This window comes from Mus musculus, chromosome 8, assembly GCF_000001635.26.
Source record: "Mus musculus strain C57BL/6J chromosome 8, GRCm38.p6 C57BL/6J".
In the NCBI taxonomy this organism is placed as follows: domain Eukaryota; kingdom Metazoa; phylum Chordata; class Mammalia; order Rodentia; family Muridae; genus Mus; species Mus musculus.
In genome coordinates, this window is record NC_000074.6 from 40,422,763 (window position 1) to 40,441,216 (window position 18,454).

The 18,454-nt window shown below is 44.2% G+C and overlaps 1 protein-coding gene across 3 annotated transcripts in view; it reads left to right on the forward strand.

Moving 5' to 3' along the window:
• The first annotated feature begins 722 nt into the window (after positions 1 to 722).
• Positions 723 to 18,454, forward strand: part of Zdhhc2 (zinc finger, DHHC domain containing 2) — a 66,108-nt gene continuing 48,376 nt past the window's right edge. For 2 of the 3 annotated variants that reach the window (NM_178395.4, NM_001357249.1), the window contains exon 1: positions 1,053 to 1,407. In NM_178395.4, coding sequence (NP_848482.1) covers positions 1,281 to 1,407 — 127 coding nt within the window. In that variant the 5' untranslated portion in view covers positions 1,053 to 1,280. Of the gene's footprint in view, positions 1,408 to 18,454 lie in introns of all 3 variants that reach the window. The other variant, XM_006509485.4, reaches the window with a different exon arrangement.

Sequence of the window (18,454 nt, forward strand, 5' to 3'; positions counted from 1 at the left end):
TGGTACCTGTTACACATACTAATTGTTTATATAATGGGAGGAGTAATCTCAGAAACACGTTCCTTTCCCATTCACCAACAATTAACTGTGGGATGTTTGTTCTAACTACCATTAGAATCACGTTCCAGTGGTTTTGACAACCGCTTTAAACTCTACTATATGCTAAATTTAGAATCGCTATCACAACCAAAATCACTGTCAGGCTGGATAGGATGGGAAAGAACGCAGAGAAGGAATCGCTTGGCTCTTGGGAGATGGGGACGGTAAACTTTACTCTTAGAATCACAAGACAGTTTAACACAAAAAGAGAGAATCTTCTCTCAGCAAAGATCTGCCAGCCCTAACTCTAGTTACTGTCAATGGATTCACAACGTAAAATTCAACTTGCTCCCTCTGGCTAGGGCCTCTGGCAACCCTCTTCATGGCGATCTGGGCACCTAGGTAGGCGTTCTCATGCCCAAACACCATCATTTCGCTGGTCTGTTCTGGAAACTGACCGCACTTTGGCTACTCTCAGCCAGTTTACTGGCACCCACAAGTTAAAGCGAGAATTTTCCTGACAGATGCAAGGGTGAGGGCCTGGGCGCCTAAGGACTTGGCGCAATCCTCCCTGGGCCTGGCCGGTGAGGAGTGGGATAGCAACTGGCTGGTCCCGGGGGCGGGGCGAAGAGGGGCTGACGCTCGTCCTCCTACAAGCGACACCTTGCAGCTCGTCCCCCTCCGATCCGCGCCCTGGGAGTGGCTTGCGGCTGGGGAGGGTGACCCAAAGCGAGTGTCAATTCTCATCACAGTCCCGCGATCCAGGGCCAAGTGCAGGGGCGGGAGGGCCAAGGTGGGCACCGGGTCGCCACCTCGAGCGCCCCTGCGGTGGCCCAGGGCAAGGGCGCACGGGTAGCCGAGAGTCCGAGGGCGCCGTGGGAGTCCGCGTCCGGATCCCTGCACCCGCCCGAGGGCGCAGCCCGCCGCGCAGTGGGAGGCAGCGAGGCGGGGACCGGGCGGGGACCAGGCGGGGGCGGAGCGGAGCTTCCCGCCGCCTCGTCGCCTTCGTCCTCCTACTCTGAGCCGCCGCCTCAGCCCGGCAGAGCAGCGGGAGTCCGCGGCGCCCGCTCGCTGCCGCGGGATGGGGAGCTAGCGCCACGGCGGCCGCGGTGGCCGCAGCACAGCCAGCCGCCGCCCCCGGGCCTGTCCCGTCGGGTGCTCCGGGAGCCCCGAGCCCGGCCCCGAGCCAGGCCCACGGGCGGCGGCGGCGGCAGAGCTGGGCAGGTGTCTGCGGCTGGAAGATGGCGCCCTCGGGCTCGGGCGGCGTGAGGCGGCGGTGCCGGCGGGTGCTCTACTGGATCCCGGTGGTGTTCATCAGCTTGCTGCTGGGCTGGTCCTACTACGCCTACGCCATCCAGCTGTGCATAGGTGAGTGGGTGCCCGCGTCCCGAACCCCACACGCTGTCCCCTCGCGGTCCCGGGACTACAGCCCCGCTCTGCGATTGCTTCCACTCTGTGCATCCGCTGGGTTCTCCCCACCCCGCCGCGCGCCCTGGGCGCTTCCCAATACCTGCTTGCCTGCCGCCCCAAACCTCTCTCCCCACCACCACCACCCCAAGCGGAGGTCAGCCGGCCTCCTGGAGACCTCCTGCACTCTGTCACTCCCTTGGTCTCCCCTTGCCGCTTTTGGGTTACTGGGTCACCTCCACCCCAGGACGCACGGCCAGGAGTACCCCCTTCTGCCTTTTACTCACCACTGCCACCCCAGCCACACCCTCTCACCGAGCAGGACAGAACAGGGGACCACTGTGGTCACTGAGGCTGGGAAGCTGCCCTGGAGGCCGGAGAAGCTGCCCTGAAGGCTGGGCCAAGAATCAGAGCTGCGCCAGATATGCGATGGGGAAACACTGGCCTTAACCTCGCTCGGATGGCAGAGCCAGCTTCTTTTCTGATGGCCATAGACCCACTTTTTAAAAAATGATAACAGTACTCACGAGCGTTGTAACCGCCTGTGTGGTTTGAGGGTTGATAATTAGCCACTTTCTAATTCAAAAGGAGGCAGGAAGGGCGAGCCACTAGAAAGTATCTTTCGAAGACCTGTGAGAAATATAGAAGACTATAGTTTAGATGCTGGGAAAATAGAGAGCGGGGCAGGAAAACCATCATCTGAAGTGCATAGCATCCAGAGAACCAAGTGCCCCAGTCCAAGATAAAGCTCCTGAATTGGTGGGTGGGGCACTTTCAGCACTGAAGATTTGTTTTTTTAAGGTTGATTATTCATAAGCAGGGAATACAGTTATGAAGCTTAATGTAAACTTTCTGCCTTAGGAGGTTCCGTGAAAGCTGATGTGTGTTATCAGGAAGAAATGTTCACACAGGGGATGACTCTTCTGCCAGGGATACGTGAATATTTTGTCTGATGTTTACCCACTGAACTTACTAACCTTTGCCCTAACCAAGTACTAGCCTAGGGTGGGACAAGGAGGAAATAGGGTCTGTTTCCTTAAAGCTTTGCAACTTGAGTAGTTTCAAAGCTTCGTGCATGAAGTGCAAAACCTTCTCTGAAGCCATCTCAGCTCCAAATGTCGGTCCTATGAGAAATGGTGTCAAGATGATAACACCAAAATAATTTTGACATCACTTTCAAGATAATTGAACCTATCTTCCCATTTCATATAGTTTTAAAATTTGCTATTATTACCTTGTCGACTAGATTCAGAAACAACATTTTAATCCCAATTAGGTGAAAATTCTAATTTTTGATTTAAAGATTTTTAAAAGTGGTCTATACTGACATCTTCCTGACAATGCATAAGAATATGTAATAAGTAGTCATGTACAATGTACAGGAAGAGCGTTAAAGAAAGAAATTAAAGTTTCTGTATTAACAGTTAATCTGTAAATAGGTTGCTTACTGATATATACTGTATATGTTATGTAACTATTGGGAAACTTTGTACTGTTTGATTCCTTCATCTCTGGGAAATAATAACATCATTTGTTGCAAAAGAGGAATGCCCTAGAAGGCCTTCACTGTCAAAATAGCCAGCTTGTTCTTTATTATCACATTAAGCTAAGAAGCTTAGCCTGGCATAATAGCTCATGTCCGTCAAAAGGAAGCATTTGAAGGCACAGAGGGTTCCCTCCATCACAAGTAGCAGATGCTCCATAGGGGGTTTTATTTTACTAAGTAGACAGATGACTAAGGAACTGCATAGAGAATGGTTACTATACCTGAACCATAGTGTGCTGTGTGTGTGTGTGTGTGTGTGTGTGTGTGTGTGTGTGTGTGTGTGTAGTCTTTGCTTATGTGCATGTGTGAGCAGATTCACTATCCCATGCTGGTGAGCCAAAAGTCAGTATTGGGTATCTTCCTCAATAATTCTCCAATTTCCCTTCTGAGACACATTCTCTTACTGAAACTGGAGCTTACCTTTTTCCACTAGCCTGGCAGGCCAGCAAGCCCCAGGGTGGACCTGTCTCCACTGACTAGAGCTAGGATCACAGGCCTGTACTCATCCAGCTTTTAGATGGCTCTGTGGCTCAGAGAGAGTCTGAACTCAGGACCTCGTGCTTGCATAGTGAACGCTTTACCCACTGCTGAGCCATCTCCCCAGCCCCTGAGCCATACTTTATGTATATTTCCATCATTTTAAAGTAAGCTATCTGTGGTATCCAAGTCACCCTTTTCATAAGTGACCATTGGACTTAGAAGGGCAAGTTCCTCGGGGCCATGGCCTCTTACTGATATTTACCTGATAAAGCATCCTGCCACTCCTTGTCACTACCCACCTATGGTGACCAACCGTGCCCCAGTAAGAAACAATCAGAAAACAGACCACCACAAACAAATCAATGGGTGCAGAACTATACCCACACCAAGCTGTTAGAAACAAAGCATCTAGATCCTAAAGACGAGGAAGCAAAGTTCAGGAAGGTGAGTTTGATTTTCAGTGGTGTTCTCCAAAAGCCTTGCACTCACTGCCTGATGCCTGAGCTTGGTTGGCTGAGACATTGAGGTTAAAGGTACAGTTGTTCTCTAGACACAGGGAAAGATGGCGGCCACAGTGACTGATGCACACAGCCAGCCTTTGCTGCTTTTCACAAACAAAGAAAATGTGAGTGCCAGCCCCCACCTCCACCCTCACATTAATCCATCTCTTTCTGCCCTGCCCTTTGGGGGAGTTTTCTGTCCTCTTGGAAGCTGTTATTTACAATCATAGTCTTCAACTTCCTCCTGTGAAATATTGGCCAGGGTTGGAGCCAAAGGATGGGGGTCAAGGACTGAAAAGTAAAGTGGGTGACACACAGGATTCAGCAAAGCAGGGTGATTTACCCTGGTCTTCCTTCCACATCTGCTGTCAGCCAGTGATGACCCTGAATATAAATTACTCTATGCCCTTTGCTGAATGAACTGCAATTTAGGAGTAGTGCTTATCCTGGTATCCTTGGAAACCAGAGATAATGATGCTCATTACAGTTAGTTTCTATATTTAACGATGTGCATGTATGTGGCTCTCTAGGCACGTTCTCGGTGAGCATAATTTTTGCTTGGTGTTTGTATTTTACAAAAATAACTCATCTCTTTGGGAATGTGTGTGGATGTGAAATATATGGAATGTAGAGGAAATGGAAGAGTCAAGTGTTTCAGATAAAATACATCCAATTCTGACAATAGGAGACTAAATATGGCTATTATATGGGTAATCTGTAGAATATTTTATATGCTTTACTAGTTAATAAAACTTTTATCTTATTCCCAATGCTTTCCTCTCTCTCACCTATCCATGGCCCTCTTCCTACTGCCCTTCTCCCCATCCTTGGCTTATTTTAGGCCATAGCCATCTTTAATCTATTCAGATATTAGCTATAGCATTTTCTATATGGTCATATATTCCAAGGGTTAAAAAAAGTATAAGGGCGTGTGTATTATGATGCAAAATTAAAGGGGTAAGAGTGCCTGCAGCCTTGGGTGCGGTTCAGTGTCTATGCCGGACCCGATGGGTGTGTTTTACAGAGCCACCATGATAATTAGTATAGAAACATACATATTGAAGAAGGCAGTTAAACTGGTTCCTCTTAGGTGCTAACATTTAAAATGGATTGATATGTTTTTTTTAAATACCCTTTATCTTGTTATAAGTCCAAATTTACTAAAAGCTCCTGAGATCATTATAAGAGAGGAACACATATATTTGCTGAACCTTTTTGATGTCCTCTTTGCCTAACATGTGTCACGGCCATGATTTCACCTTGGGCATGTGCTGTTGTTCCTAGTGGTCATGATCTCGGGCAGGATTTTCTTGGGTCTGGGGCCTGTTTTAATGAAATGAAAGCCCACAGAGAGCGCGAAGGAGCCAGGAAACTTAATTCAGAGCAGAGCGCTGGAACAGGTGAGAACAGGCCGTAGGAGAGCAAGCAGGTTGCATGACTGGGGATACCCAAGGGTCATGGTTGTTCCCTGGGCTCTTTCAGGACGTATAAAGGAAGAAGGATCTGGTTCAGAAGGGGCGTGGTTTGCATGGTTCTCCATGTTTGATTGGTTGATTGAGTTAAGTCATCATTTGTTCTACTGCAAGTGTCCCATCCCACCATTAAGTTGTACGTTCACCCTTTAATGCACAGGCTAAACGTGGTAAACAGGAGCTACTCTCTAAGGAGAACCTAGTCTTGCTTTGTTGTTTATGTAACCCCAAACCAGCTCAGGCTGAACGGGCTTTTGAGGAAGAAAAGCCTTGTTCCATTTTGGAGGGTGCCGGGTGCATGTAGCTTGATGTGGCTAGCAGGTGGCTAAGTGCGTCATCGTTCAGAGACGGGCATGTGTGCACAGCTCGAGAGTCTCACACGGGCAAGAGAGATTCGTTCATGCGGCCCAAGCCAAGTGGGTCCCAAGGTTTCTAAACGGTTTCCTGGCTGTCTACCTGACAGTTAGTACTAATTATACACTCGCAGTTCTAAGCTTCCTTGTGGTTTTACTCAAGTCGCTGCACTCCATCAAGGCAACTTACAAAGCTCAGAGGTAGTTTAGGCCAGCCTCATCCTTATCCCAGAGGAACAGTGGGACGCTGCATTCGTTAAAAGTTCTCTGTCCTTCCTGAAGTGTCCCAGAGGTGTCCCTCGTGGATCTCACCACTCTGGTCAGGCGTTCTGGGGCTGAGGAGGTAGCTCAGTTAGTGAGTGCTTGTTATGCACCCATGAAGACATGAGCTTGACCCCCCCCCCCCCACACACACACATGTAAAAAACTGGCCATGGCAGCACACTGGTGATCCCAATTCTGGGAGACTAGAGACAGGTGGCTCCCAGGTCACTCACTAGTCTGCTTAGCCTAACTGGTGAACTCTAGGTCTATGAGATAGACCCATCCTCCAAACCAAAATAGAGTGAGTGAAAAATGGCTTCTGAATGTGCTCTCTGGGATCTATATACTAATACACTAATACACATGTACACACACACACACACACACCTTAGCAGTGATTGCAACCCATTGCATTCCATTCTATGTAATGAAGATGTTTAAGAATTTGAAGAAGGCAAGTGTGGTGATGCATGCCCAAAACCCAGCACTGGAGATTCAGAGGCAGGAGGACTGTGGGTTCCAGGCCAGCCTGGGCTACCTACCCACTTCAATCTCTAAATAGATGAGTATACAAATAAGACCAAAAAAAAAAAAAAAACCAGAATTAATCCACATATTTAGGGATCCATATTAAGGTGTGCTGACTCACTTTCTCTTCCTTAAAAACACGAACAAATACCCCACGGATAAAATATATCAGCTCTCATTTTAGATTCTGGTAAGCTCTGTTCTTTGATGAGCCCGGCCCACTGAAATCTCAAGGACAGAGCCTGGAGGACCCTAAACTATCTTCAAAAATGAAAATGCATTTGAGCCTTGGGGGGAAAAAAAAACCAACAAAACTATTCTTGCCATTGGTAAACTTTCACTTTATAAACCATTGAGGACATTAATATTGTCTTTTAATATTGTCTTTTAAGATCAGAGAGACAACTTAGAGATATAAATGTTACTCTCCTTGAGTTTGAAAGGAGACAGAAGACACATCTGTAAAACCTGAGATATTCAGGGCATGTGATGCCGCTATACTTTAAATAATGTGAATGTACTCTGTGAGGATTTGGTGGTGGTGTTAAATATTTTTAAAATTAATATCTTAAGTCTGAATCCAAAATCCAAAAGTTTAAAATATGTTTCAAATTCTGGACCATGCTACCATCTAACTTGGATATAATGATTCAAGGCAGAGTAAGAAGGGGAAAGAAAATGGCTCTGCCGATGTGTCAGAGCAATCTTTGTCTTTGGATTTGCAGGATAACGTGGTTAGGCTTAAAAAGAAAAGAAAAGAAAAGAAAACTGGAAATACCCCAAGTAAGACAGCTGACATTCTTTTTTTTTTTTCCTTTTCCATTTTTTATTAGGTATTTAGCTCATTTACATTTCCAATGCTATACCAAAAGTCCCCCATACCCACCCACCCCGATTCCCCTACCCACCCACTCCCCCTTTTTGGCCCTGGCGTTCCCCTGTACTGGGGCATATAAAGTTTGCGTGTCCAATGGGCCTCTCTTTCCAGCGATGGCCGACTAGGCCATCTTTTGATACATATGCGGCAGCTGACATTCTTAACATGTAGAGATGATTGCCAAGTGCTAAGTGAACTAATTTATCTGTGATTTTTTTATTGACCTTCAATTTTTTGATATGAAGGCATCCAACCAGAAATGCAAATAAAGGTGACAAGAAGAACTAGCCATCAGAATTCAATTTTAATTAAGCCATAGAGAAGTTTGCTTCTAGACTCTTCCTGGGATTGTCATCCACATCAAAACATTTCCCCAAGACTTTCTCAGTACCTTTCTCAGAAGCTGAAGGGCAAGTTCTCTAAGTCAAGGCAAACTTCTCTGGGGGAAGTGTGTCAGTGTGTGTGTGTGTGTGTGTGTGTGTGTGTGTGTGTGTGTGTGTGTGTGTGTGTGCTCGCGCGCACCCACACAAAGGTTAGAGAAGAGACATCATTGTCCAAAGCTGAGGGAGGTTCAACCATTGAACCCTGGTCACCTGGCAAGTATTTCTTTCTGCAGCTTATTTGCAGAACTTAATGTAATTCATAAAAACCAAGAAAAATTATGAACCAGGACACCCAGACCAGCCTCCTTCAGCTTGGACACGAGGAAAGGGTGCCCGTCTTTCTCTTCCGAGCTCCAGAGACAGGTGATAGGGTGACAGAAATGGACTGTGGACCTGCCAGGAAGTCGTAAATTGATCACTGGAGCTGCGTGAAAGGATAATCAATGAAGAAGGTGGAAAGACGCGGAGAAAGTGCATCGGCAGTGACGCCGTCCAGTTGCGATGCGGACTACATCCGTATGTCTCACAATCAGAGCAGGACCAGGTGCTTTTGCTCCTGTTGTGAAACTGGCGTGGTGGTTCGACCTTCGTGTGGCTTACAGGAGGCACAGACCCACTTTTCCTCCACCCCCATTTAGTCTGTGAAGCTAGACAGAATCTCAGGAATATGATTCACTGACCCCCCTGGGAAGACTGAAGAAGAATATAGCTTAGAAGATCCACAGAAGCCAAGAGAAGATGGATGAAGCAGACCTAACAATACGCTGGGAATGGACGTCTGAAGGAGCCACTTGCCCTTGGAGACCAGCTATCATACACTGGAGGGGTATAGATGGAGATGCTGTTGTGCCCACAGTAAAAATGGTCCCAAGGTTAAAGGCTTGAACACAAACAGCAAGCTGAGCTGTGGTTTTTTTTTGTTTTTTTTTTTTTGGCTTGTTTTTTGTTTTTTTTTTCTTTCTTTTTTTTTTTTTTTTGACTTTTGTGCTGAGAAATGACACCACTAAGACACAAAACTAAAAAAGCAGACAAAATTACTCAGAGATAAATATATATGGTATGTGTTAGGATGAGTCTGCAATGAAATATTCTTTATTGTCTTTTATTTGTTTTATTTTTATCTTTTAGAAATCTTGTGATTTTTTTTTCCTTCTCAGAAAGATGGAATGTGGGCCCCGGGGTGTGTGCTTATGTGATTAGTGGTAGAATATTTGCCTTGCTTATGTGGAATCCTGAGATTAATCTCCATCATCACACATGTGTGTGTACGAGCACACACCACACACAGAGACATCATACCACACACCCCACCACACAACATACACACACACATACCACACCACACATCACACACACACACAGACATCATACTACACACCACACACACACAGACATCATACTACACACCACACACACACACAGACATCATACTACACACCACACACACATACCACACCACACATCATACACAACACCACACACACAGACATCATACACAGCACCACACACACACAGACATTATACCACACACATATCACACACACTGCACGACACACACATATCATACCACACTACACATACACACACACACACACACACATATCATACTACACTGCACACTACACACACAGACACACACATATCATACTACACTGCACACTACACACACATATAAGAAAGGGAGGCAGAGAGAGAGAGAGAGACTCACACATAAAGAGAACACACAGAGAAAGAGAGAAATAGACAAAAACAGAGAGACACACATGGAGAACTAAATTGTATAATTTATCCTGTGGATTCCATGTGTTTTGACAGTTGGCTCATTTCTCCCAGCCTTCCTTTCCTTCTGGGCTCTCCTGAGATTGTAGCACTCTGTCTATAATGACTGTAGAAATAACTGTCTTCTCTAGCTTGAAAATGATAAATTAGAATGTGACAGAAATTCCTCATGCTGTCTGCTGGTTGAAGCAATATTCCAAAGGTGGTTAGAAAGATACTTTTTATATGTGAAGTTTCATTATTTACTATTTAGAAATATTAATAAGAGTTTGTCACAAAAACATAATGCCATTGACTGGAGTTTTTTGATCCTCCATTTGAAAACCAGTTGGAAAATGTGCTTTTGATTTCTTTAAGGGGACTCTATATATTTTGATTTTTTTATAGTCAGATGCTAACAATGGAAAGGTACAAGTTATCACAGCAGGCAGGAGGGCAGGGGTGAGTGTAAAGTAGGTACTTGCTTGGATTGTTCTGTCCTCCCTCCCTTTTTCCCTTTCTTCCTCCCTCTCTTTCTCCCTCCTTCCTTCCTTCCCTTCCCTTTGAAATAGACTCTGCTATGTAAGTGAGCCTGGCCTAGAGGCCTTTGCCCCTTCCTCAGCCTCCCTAATCCTGGGATTAAGTGTATGCTATCAGACCCCACTGCTTTAGGGGCTCTGCCAGTGCCTGGCAAATACAGAAGTGGATGCTCACAATCATTCATTGGACTGAGCACAAGGTCCCCAATGAAGGAGTTAGAGAAAGTACCCAAGGAGCTGAAGGGGTTTGCAGCCTTGTAGAGGACCAACAATATGAACTAACCAATACCCCCAGAGCTCCTTGGAACTAAACCATCAATCAAAGAAAACACATGGTGAGACTTATGGCTCTAGCTGTATAAGTAGTAGAGGATGGCCTAGTCGGTCATCAATGGGAGGAGAGGCCCTAGGTCCTGTTCTATGCCCCAGAATAGGGAAATGCCAAGACCAGGAATGGGAGTGGGTGGGTTGGGGAGCAGGAGAGGAGGGAGGGGGTAGGGGATTTTTGGAGGAGAAACTAGGAAAGGGGATAACATTTGAAATGTAAATAAAGAAAATGTCTAATAAAAAAAGAAAGTAAGATAGTAGATTAACTAATTTGGTTCAGAAATAAAATACTTTTAAACCAAGAGAGAGAGAGAGAGAGAGAGAGAGAGAGAGAGAGAGAGAGAGAGAGAGAGAGAGAGAGAGAGAACCATATAAGAGCAGTAAGCCAGCAATGATTCTTGATAATTCCCCTTTCAAAATTATAACCACATTTTTGCCACGGGGATGTGGCCTTTTCTTAATTTGACTTTTCATCTGATAGAGACTCTTAAATTGAATTTATAATGCCAGTGCTTGGAAGTGCTACAAAACCCATATTTGATTTTAATTTATTACTTGAAAGTCTCATACACACATGCAATGTATCTTGATCCTATACGCCACCACTCCAGCTCTCATTTCAGCCCCGACTTGAGAATCTCCTCATTACACTTCCCTTCCCAGCATCCTCCCTCCAACGTCCATTTTTGCCTGAGAGACACTCTTGAGCCAGAATCAATGCCCGCTGCCTGCGTGTTTCATCTTATCATTTCTCCGAACACTTCTGTTCATTCCTGACGCACTGGTGACTGCATTTAAGAATGTAAATGAGGTGCCTGCATACACCTCTGGGTAAATTCTTTGCTAATGTCTCTTCCTAGTGTCTGGAGATTTTTTTTTCCTCGTGGACTGTACAATTAATTACTTGTTAATGGCCCCTTTGGCTTTCATCACTACTGTTGTGATGGAGAAGCAAGATACCCTCAAAGAGTGTGTCAAATAACCCTAACCAACAAGGGTAAAAACCCTTGTAATATTGCCTTTTAAAACAAAATGTATGCTCTCCGGAAAGCATAAAATGGCTTTGAATCAGTTTTAAGTCTCCGGGTTCATCTTATAATAGACACAAAATCTGTATGAAGACTTCGTGTAGCTTCAAGAACCTTATACTCTGGTGTTTCAGTGAAATCGTTCTCTTTTGTTTTCTAGTGTGCAGTTAAAATTACATTTTTTGGTTCTTGTGCATTTTGTATAATAAGGAAAAAAATATGTTCTCACTGCACTCAACATGTGTTTTGGGAATGAAGTGACTTTAAACCCAGACTAGGGACTTTGTGGAACAGCATTTGCTAACCATGTCTGAGACATGGGGTTTTCCCCAACACTAAAACAAATGAAAAAAATTTGGACAGACTGGATTATGTCCACGATCCCCTGGCTTATGTCCCCGATCCCTTTGGGGGCCCACGGGTTATCTCAGTCTCCAAGAGGTGTGTAGCTGAATCTGCAAAGTGGCTTTTCCCTGGGTTTGTAGAACTGGCACGATTCAAATTCTGTCTGTAAAGTACATGTAACTCACAGCAGCGGTCCGTGAGTGGGAGAGGCAGCCTGCTGAATAACAAACAGTTGGCTGAGCTGTAATGAGAGACGCTTGCTTGCTATCCATCAGTTAGAGCGGAGGCAAAAGACAAAATCAGAGTCTCCAACTGATGGTCACGAGGTTGCTCTGAATTGCAGGACTAACATGTGATCCAGTTTATCACTAAGTGGCAACCCCATGTGACATGCATTAGCAAGAAAGGCTGTCAGGGATTTATGTACTTAACCCTGACTACTGATTACCCTAGACTTCTCCAGGGACGCCAAGGAACGGAAGAGGAGGAAGGGCAGAGACCAGTTTGTCTTAATCAAGGCTTTCATTATGACACCTTTTTCATGAAATACAGTTGGTTTCAGAAATAGGTACATTTTAAAAACTAACATATACAGGACTGAGAGCTATATGTTAGCCAGAGCAGAGGAGATGGTATCGGTTCACTAAAGATTCTCACAACACGCTTACCCTGTAATAAGTAATTTCAAAATCCAAGGGGTCGAATGCGTTTCAAGCATCCACCAATTTTGAACAGTTTTAATTTATTCATTCACAAACATCTATTGCTTGGTCTTTGTCTTAGTTAGGACCTTTATAGCTGTCATAAAACATGATGACCAAAAAAGAAAAACTTGGAGAAAAGAAGGTTTATTCCAAGTTTACAATTCCAGGTAACAGTCCCTCACTGAGGGGAGTGAAGCTAGAGGCAGGAAGTGAAGCAGAGGCCATGGAGGGGTGCTGCCTACTGGCTTGCTCCTCATGGCTTTCTCAGCCTGCTTTCTTATACAACCTCCCATGCAGGCATGGGATTACCCACATCTACCTGGGCCATCACTAATCAATCATTAATCAAGACCATACCCCCACAGACTTGTATTTAGGCCGATCTAATGAAGGCATATTCTCAACTAAGATTCCTCTTCCCAGATTGTGTCTAGGCTCGTGATAAGTTGACAAAAGCCAAACAGTACAGTCTTGGAGCTCAGCTCACACTGGACTTGGGGAAGAGGTGACAGATAAATGATTATGTAATCTGTTAGAGAGTCATAGTATCACGACAAAGAATAAAAGGGCCAGAGGGGTTGGGTGCTGAGCGTATAGCATATAGCGTATAGCGTATAGTACCAGCACCTGGGAGTGCAGACAGACAGAGTGAACATTCAAGGCCAGGCTAGGCACCTTGGCAAGACCCTGTCTCAAGACAACAGCAGCAGTCCCCACCTCCAAATACCTAAACAGCAACAGCAGCAGAAACAGGAACAGTAACAATAAACCAAGAAGGTTGAGAATTCAGGAGTAGGTCTCCATTTCAAATAAGATGGAAGGGTGTACAGAGGCAAAAGCCAGAAGATATGCATGTCAGGCAGAAGGAAAGATCTATACAATGCTCCAAAGCAGGATAGTTCAACAATTAATATCTGGAAAGGAAATGCCGAAAGAATCGTGGCAGTGACCATGGCTGGCATGTGTATAGTGGTGGTACTCTTTCCTATGGGAAAAACAGTCTATTCAGTTTTGTTTGTTTGTTTGTTTGTTTGTTTGTTTGTTTGTTTGTTTTTTGGAATGAATGAACGTGTAAGGATTAGCATCTGAGTTTGTTTAATTGAGCCCAATGGGGATCAGTTGACATTCAAAGCAAATAATATGGAGTTCTCCATGAAAAGATCTACTTTTGTTATTTGACCACTCATGGTTATCAACAGGCTGGTATTATTATTTATTTACACATACTTATGCACATATTTTTAGGGTTGCAAATAAATAATTTTTCCCATCTGGACTTTGAGTGTGAATATGTGGAGTAAGGAGTTAGGTGAATTAGACATTATTTGAGAATTGCTAGGATGGTACAGTATAATAATACAATGTATGTATAATAATTACTCTTCAGACTGGGTAAATGATATGAACCACTATACCTGTGAAATAAGATGCACTTGCAGGAAGCACACAGACTGAGTCAGCGTTGTTCGGACACCCGCCCCTTATTTTTGTGGTCCTCGGATAACTAAATCTTCCTTTAAAAATACTAAAATTGTTACTCTCTTTAAGTTTTAAGAATAACTGTCTAAAATATGTCTCGATTCCTTCCTTTTCTTGCTCCAACCTTCTTAAGAATGTGCTGAACGTAGTTTCTTTCCTATTGACTGGAAAAGGTCACAGGGGAGTGGGGTTTGCTGCTTTCCCTGGGCATTCTTTTGATTCCCAGGCAATGAGCTCGGGCAGACTCATGAATGAGCTGCTTCAGGAGCAGAGATGCCTGGCTGTCTTTCTCTGCTTATCAGTCTGGGACTGTTTCCCAGGGTAAGAGAGAACACTTCAGCTACTGTTCAATATTAACATATTTATGGTTGTGAATAGACTCTGGAATAGGTGGGCTTTGTTTTTACTGTGGTAAAGGATAACATAGAATCCATCATTTCAATCCTAAAGTTCGGTGGTAGTCTATACATTTGAGTCACTGTACCAATAACTAATATCTCTCTCTAGGATAAATGCCCAAGTTAAATTTCTGTACCCATTAAGTAACAATAGCCCCGCCCTTGGCATTCACCATTCAACTTTCTGACTGGGAGTCTGACCATTTTAAGGACCTGCCTCCTAGGAGAGAAAATGTGATGTTTGACCTTCTGTTGCTGGTTTACTTCATTCATGTAATGTCTTCAAAACTCATCCATATTGTAGCATGCGGCTCAGTTTTGATTTTAAAGGCTGGATAATATGCCAGGCAATTATCTGTGTGCATGTATATACGGCATTCTGTTTGTCCATAGGTATTTGAGTTAAACTTTTACTTTGGCTGTTGTGACTAATGCTACATTAACAGTGTGCATAAACCCCTATTTGCATCCTTGATTTAAATCCTTTAGGGTTATCGAGGAATTGAATTACCAAATAATACAGTCATCATTCTCTGTTTCTTTTCTAAGGATCACCGTACAAGTTTTCCAAGGAAGGTAATTTGGGTGGAAAATTATTCCAGGGGTGCTTATAATAGGTGTCCAAGAGTGAACGTCTCCAAGGACATCCAGGAAATGTGTCAGGGCTCCCTATCTTGTCCTTTCATGGCTTAGCAGCAAATTCTTAGACAGTGAGTTGTGAATAGTCCCACCTCACCAATGGGGAAGCCTTTGTTCCTGGGTTGTGTGCCCTCATGAGAATGCTGGCCATTGGGCATGCTTGAGGCAGACAACATAATTGCTGTTGCTTCACCAGGATAGTGGGTAAGGAGGAGTTAGTGGGGAGAAGCATGGGATCCGTGCATTTGAATTAACACCATGGGCACATAGTGAATGAACACCATGGTTGTAGATCCTGATCCAAAACCCAAGGACTGAACATAATTCATGAATGAGGGAATGAATGAATGAATGAATGAATAACAAGCTTTCTAGAGTGCTTGCATAGCCTGAGTCTCATGAAGTTTAGCAGAAGCCGGGACCCAGTGCTATAACCGTAGCAGTTACTGAGGGTACCAGCATTTCATTCACATCACACTTTCTCTCCTCGAGTGCAGCCTTGTAAACTCTGTTCCAGCGAGTGCCTTGAACACAGCAGTTAGAATTATAGCCTTGTGTAGCTCTTTTCTCTGGAGAGCTGTGGAGTGGTACCAAAGTGTCAAATAACTTTTATGAACCTAGGAATATTGGCTTAATTTTAAACTATGTTGTGTGTGTTCTTTGGTTGTAAATGCTCTGCATGTTGGCTGCTATCCTGAGGTGAGGGCAGTTTATGGAAATCGTGTGTTTCTTGGGATAAGCACAGCTTCTTTCTCTTAATGCATAAAATAGCTAATGTTTGATAGTGAGAAAGAAAAAAAAAACATTCAGTCCTCTGTGATAACTGTTACCATACCAGATAATGAAAAACTGATGTAATGACATTCAAAACACACGACAAAATTGTTTAACTGTTTGTATACTTTTCAAAAGAGATAAAATAATTAAAATACAGGTAGGAATTTTGCTTGTAAGCAATATATACATGTGGTGGTTTAATGGATCCATCCCATAAGTTCCTATGTTTGACCACTTGGTCCCCAGTTGGTGGAACTGCTTAAAGAAGGTTTGAAGGTGTAACTATTGGAGGAGGTGTGTTGCTGGGCGCGGGCTTTGAGGTTTCAAAAGCCGTTTCTGGTTAGTCTGTCTATTCCTGTGCTTATATATCAGGATCTAAGCTCTCAGCTACTGCTCAGCCCTATGCCTGACCATGCTTCCTACCAAGACAGTCACAGACTCACCCTCTGAAACTGTAAGCCCTTAATAAACCCTTTCTTCCATAAGTTGCCTTGGATACAGTATTCTATGACAGCAAGAGAAAAGTAACCAAGACGGTATGTACATGTAAACATGGGTGAGACAAGGATGAGCAGTTACACTGGGCAACGTGAGAACCATGATCCTTCCACCTATAACAATTTGGTTCGAATAAGGAAATGTCTCAGGATATAGATTCCTTCCAACCTTCCAGCTTATGACGTGAGAACCAGCTAGAATTGGTGAGAGCCTAGCATCCGCCATACAGTACTCGGTTCATAGAAATTTCTCATGGCCTCTCTGGTTTCTCCTTAAGGACAAATATTTGGGATGGAGAAGGAAGACGGTTGGAATCCAAAAGGTTCCATGATGATTTGAACTTGGAGTTGAGTTGTAGCCACATGTAGAGAATGGAGGGCCCTAAAAGTGTATGCAGGATAAATAAGCCACACTCACACTGAAGTCAGCACAGCTTGTTGGCATTGGGAATCTTGGTTTTTTATATAGTCCTTTAGTATGTGTATATTTGTATGTATGTGTGTGCATGCATGTGTGTGTTTGTTACAGTGTGTAGATGGAGGTCTTTTGAGCCTGTTCTTTCATCAAGTCCTCAGAGTCTGAGGCAAGTGATTTTACACACTGAGGCAGTTTGCTGGCCCCCAATCTTGTCTGTTTTGGGATGGAGGTTATTGGAGTCATTGAGTGAAACAAGAATACTAACATCAAGGGACTGGCCTAGAGGTCAGATTTCCCCATGTATCTACACTGCACATTAACCAGTAACTGGGAATCACTTTTTGTGAATTTGAAAGTGGCAGTGAGTTATAAAGTCATCTTTGCTTCCCTCTCAGAACATAAACTGAAAGATGTGCCCATTCTTAATGATTTAAGTACAGCCAGCAAATGTCTCTAGTGTTAAGTGTGTAACTAGCATCAACTACCAACTAGAAGGGAGCTACAAAGGTATTTAGAGCAAGCCACTGACATGGCAAGTTGCGGAAGAAGCAATGGTAAGTCTACTATATCCAGTAGTGTGGATAAACCTGGAGAACATTATGCTGAGAGCAACCAACAGGAGGGGAAACAGCCAAACTTAGAGAAATAGAGAGTAGAATGTTTAGTGGTTTCCAGAACCTGGAAGAAGAGTGGAATAATAGACGGCATTCACCAGGTCAGAGGTCTTCAGGCATATTAGATGCCTGTGCTCTGGGATCCTGTTGTCTATTGTTGTGCTTAGACGTAACACTACTGCATTGTGCAGTTAAAATGTTTAAAGGAGGCGGATCTCAAGCTGGGCCATTTCTGTGATTAAAAAAAAAATGGAGACGTCTTCTTACTATTGAGGCAGGAAAGAAACAGTTCTAGATTTAATAATTTCACAAGTGTAAAGACAGGGAATCCTAAGTCAGGGCAGCCCAGTCTTCTGGACTCGTTATTAGCAGCTTATCCAAGCAGGGATGAACCTTCAAAGTGTGTCGGGTTAAAGTGTTCCTCTCCCTCTGCATTGGCGAGACCAAATGTTAGGATGCCCCTGGTTTCTATCACCACCAACCCAGTCTTGCCCTAGCAACATAGCTCTTATTCGGTTTTGAAGTGCAATACTCAGTAAAGTGTAAACTCAGGCTGTGCCCAGAAATATGGTTATTGGGATAGTTTAATGGTGGCAAAAGTGTTACAGTATCTGTTCCTAGATGTTTAAAGCAGGCTGTTAAAGGAGAGGTGGTAGAGGGTCTTTTACCTCTTTACCCTAATTTCTGAAGCCTTCTTGAGAAGAAACTAAGTAGGATGGGTATCAGTTATTGGCAGACTAGTTGAATAAAGGTTATTGAAGTTGGAAGTCATCAAAGGTGGAATCTACCCAGGGCTGGAATCCTAGCAGAATGCACGGTTAGGAGGCATAGGTTCCTGAGAGAATTTTGGGTTAGATAGGCCCATAGTTAGCTCTCAACTCCATATCTTTTTTTTTTTTTAAGATTTATTTATTTATTATATGTAAGTACACTGTAGCTGTCTTCAGACACTCCAGAACCAGAAGAGGGAGTCAGATCTCGTGATCGGATGGTTGTGAGCCACCATGTGGTTGCTGGGATTTGAACTCCTGACCTTCGGAAGAGCAGTCGGGTGCTCTTACCCACTGAGCCATCTCACCAGC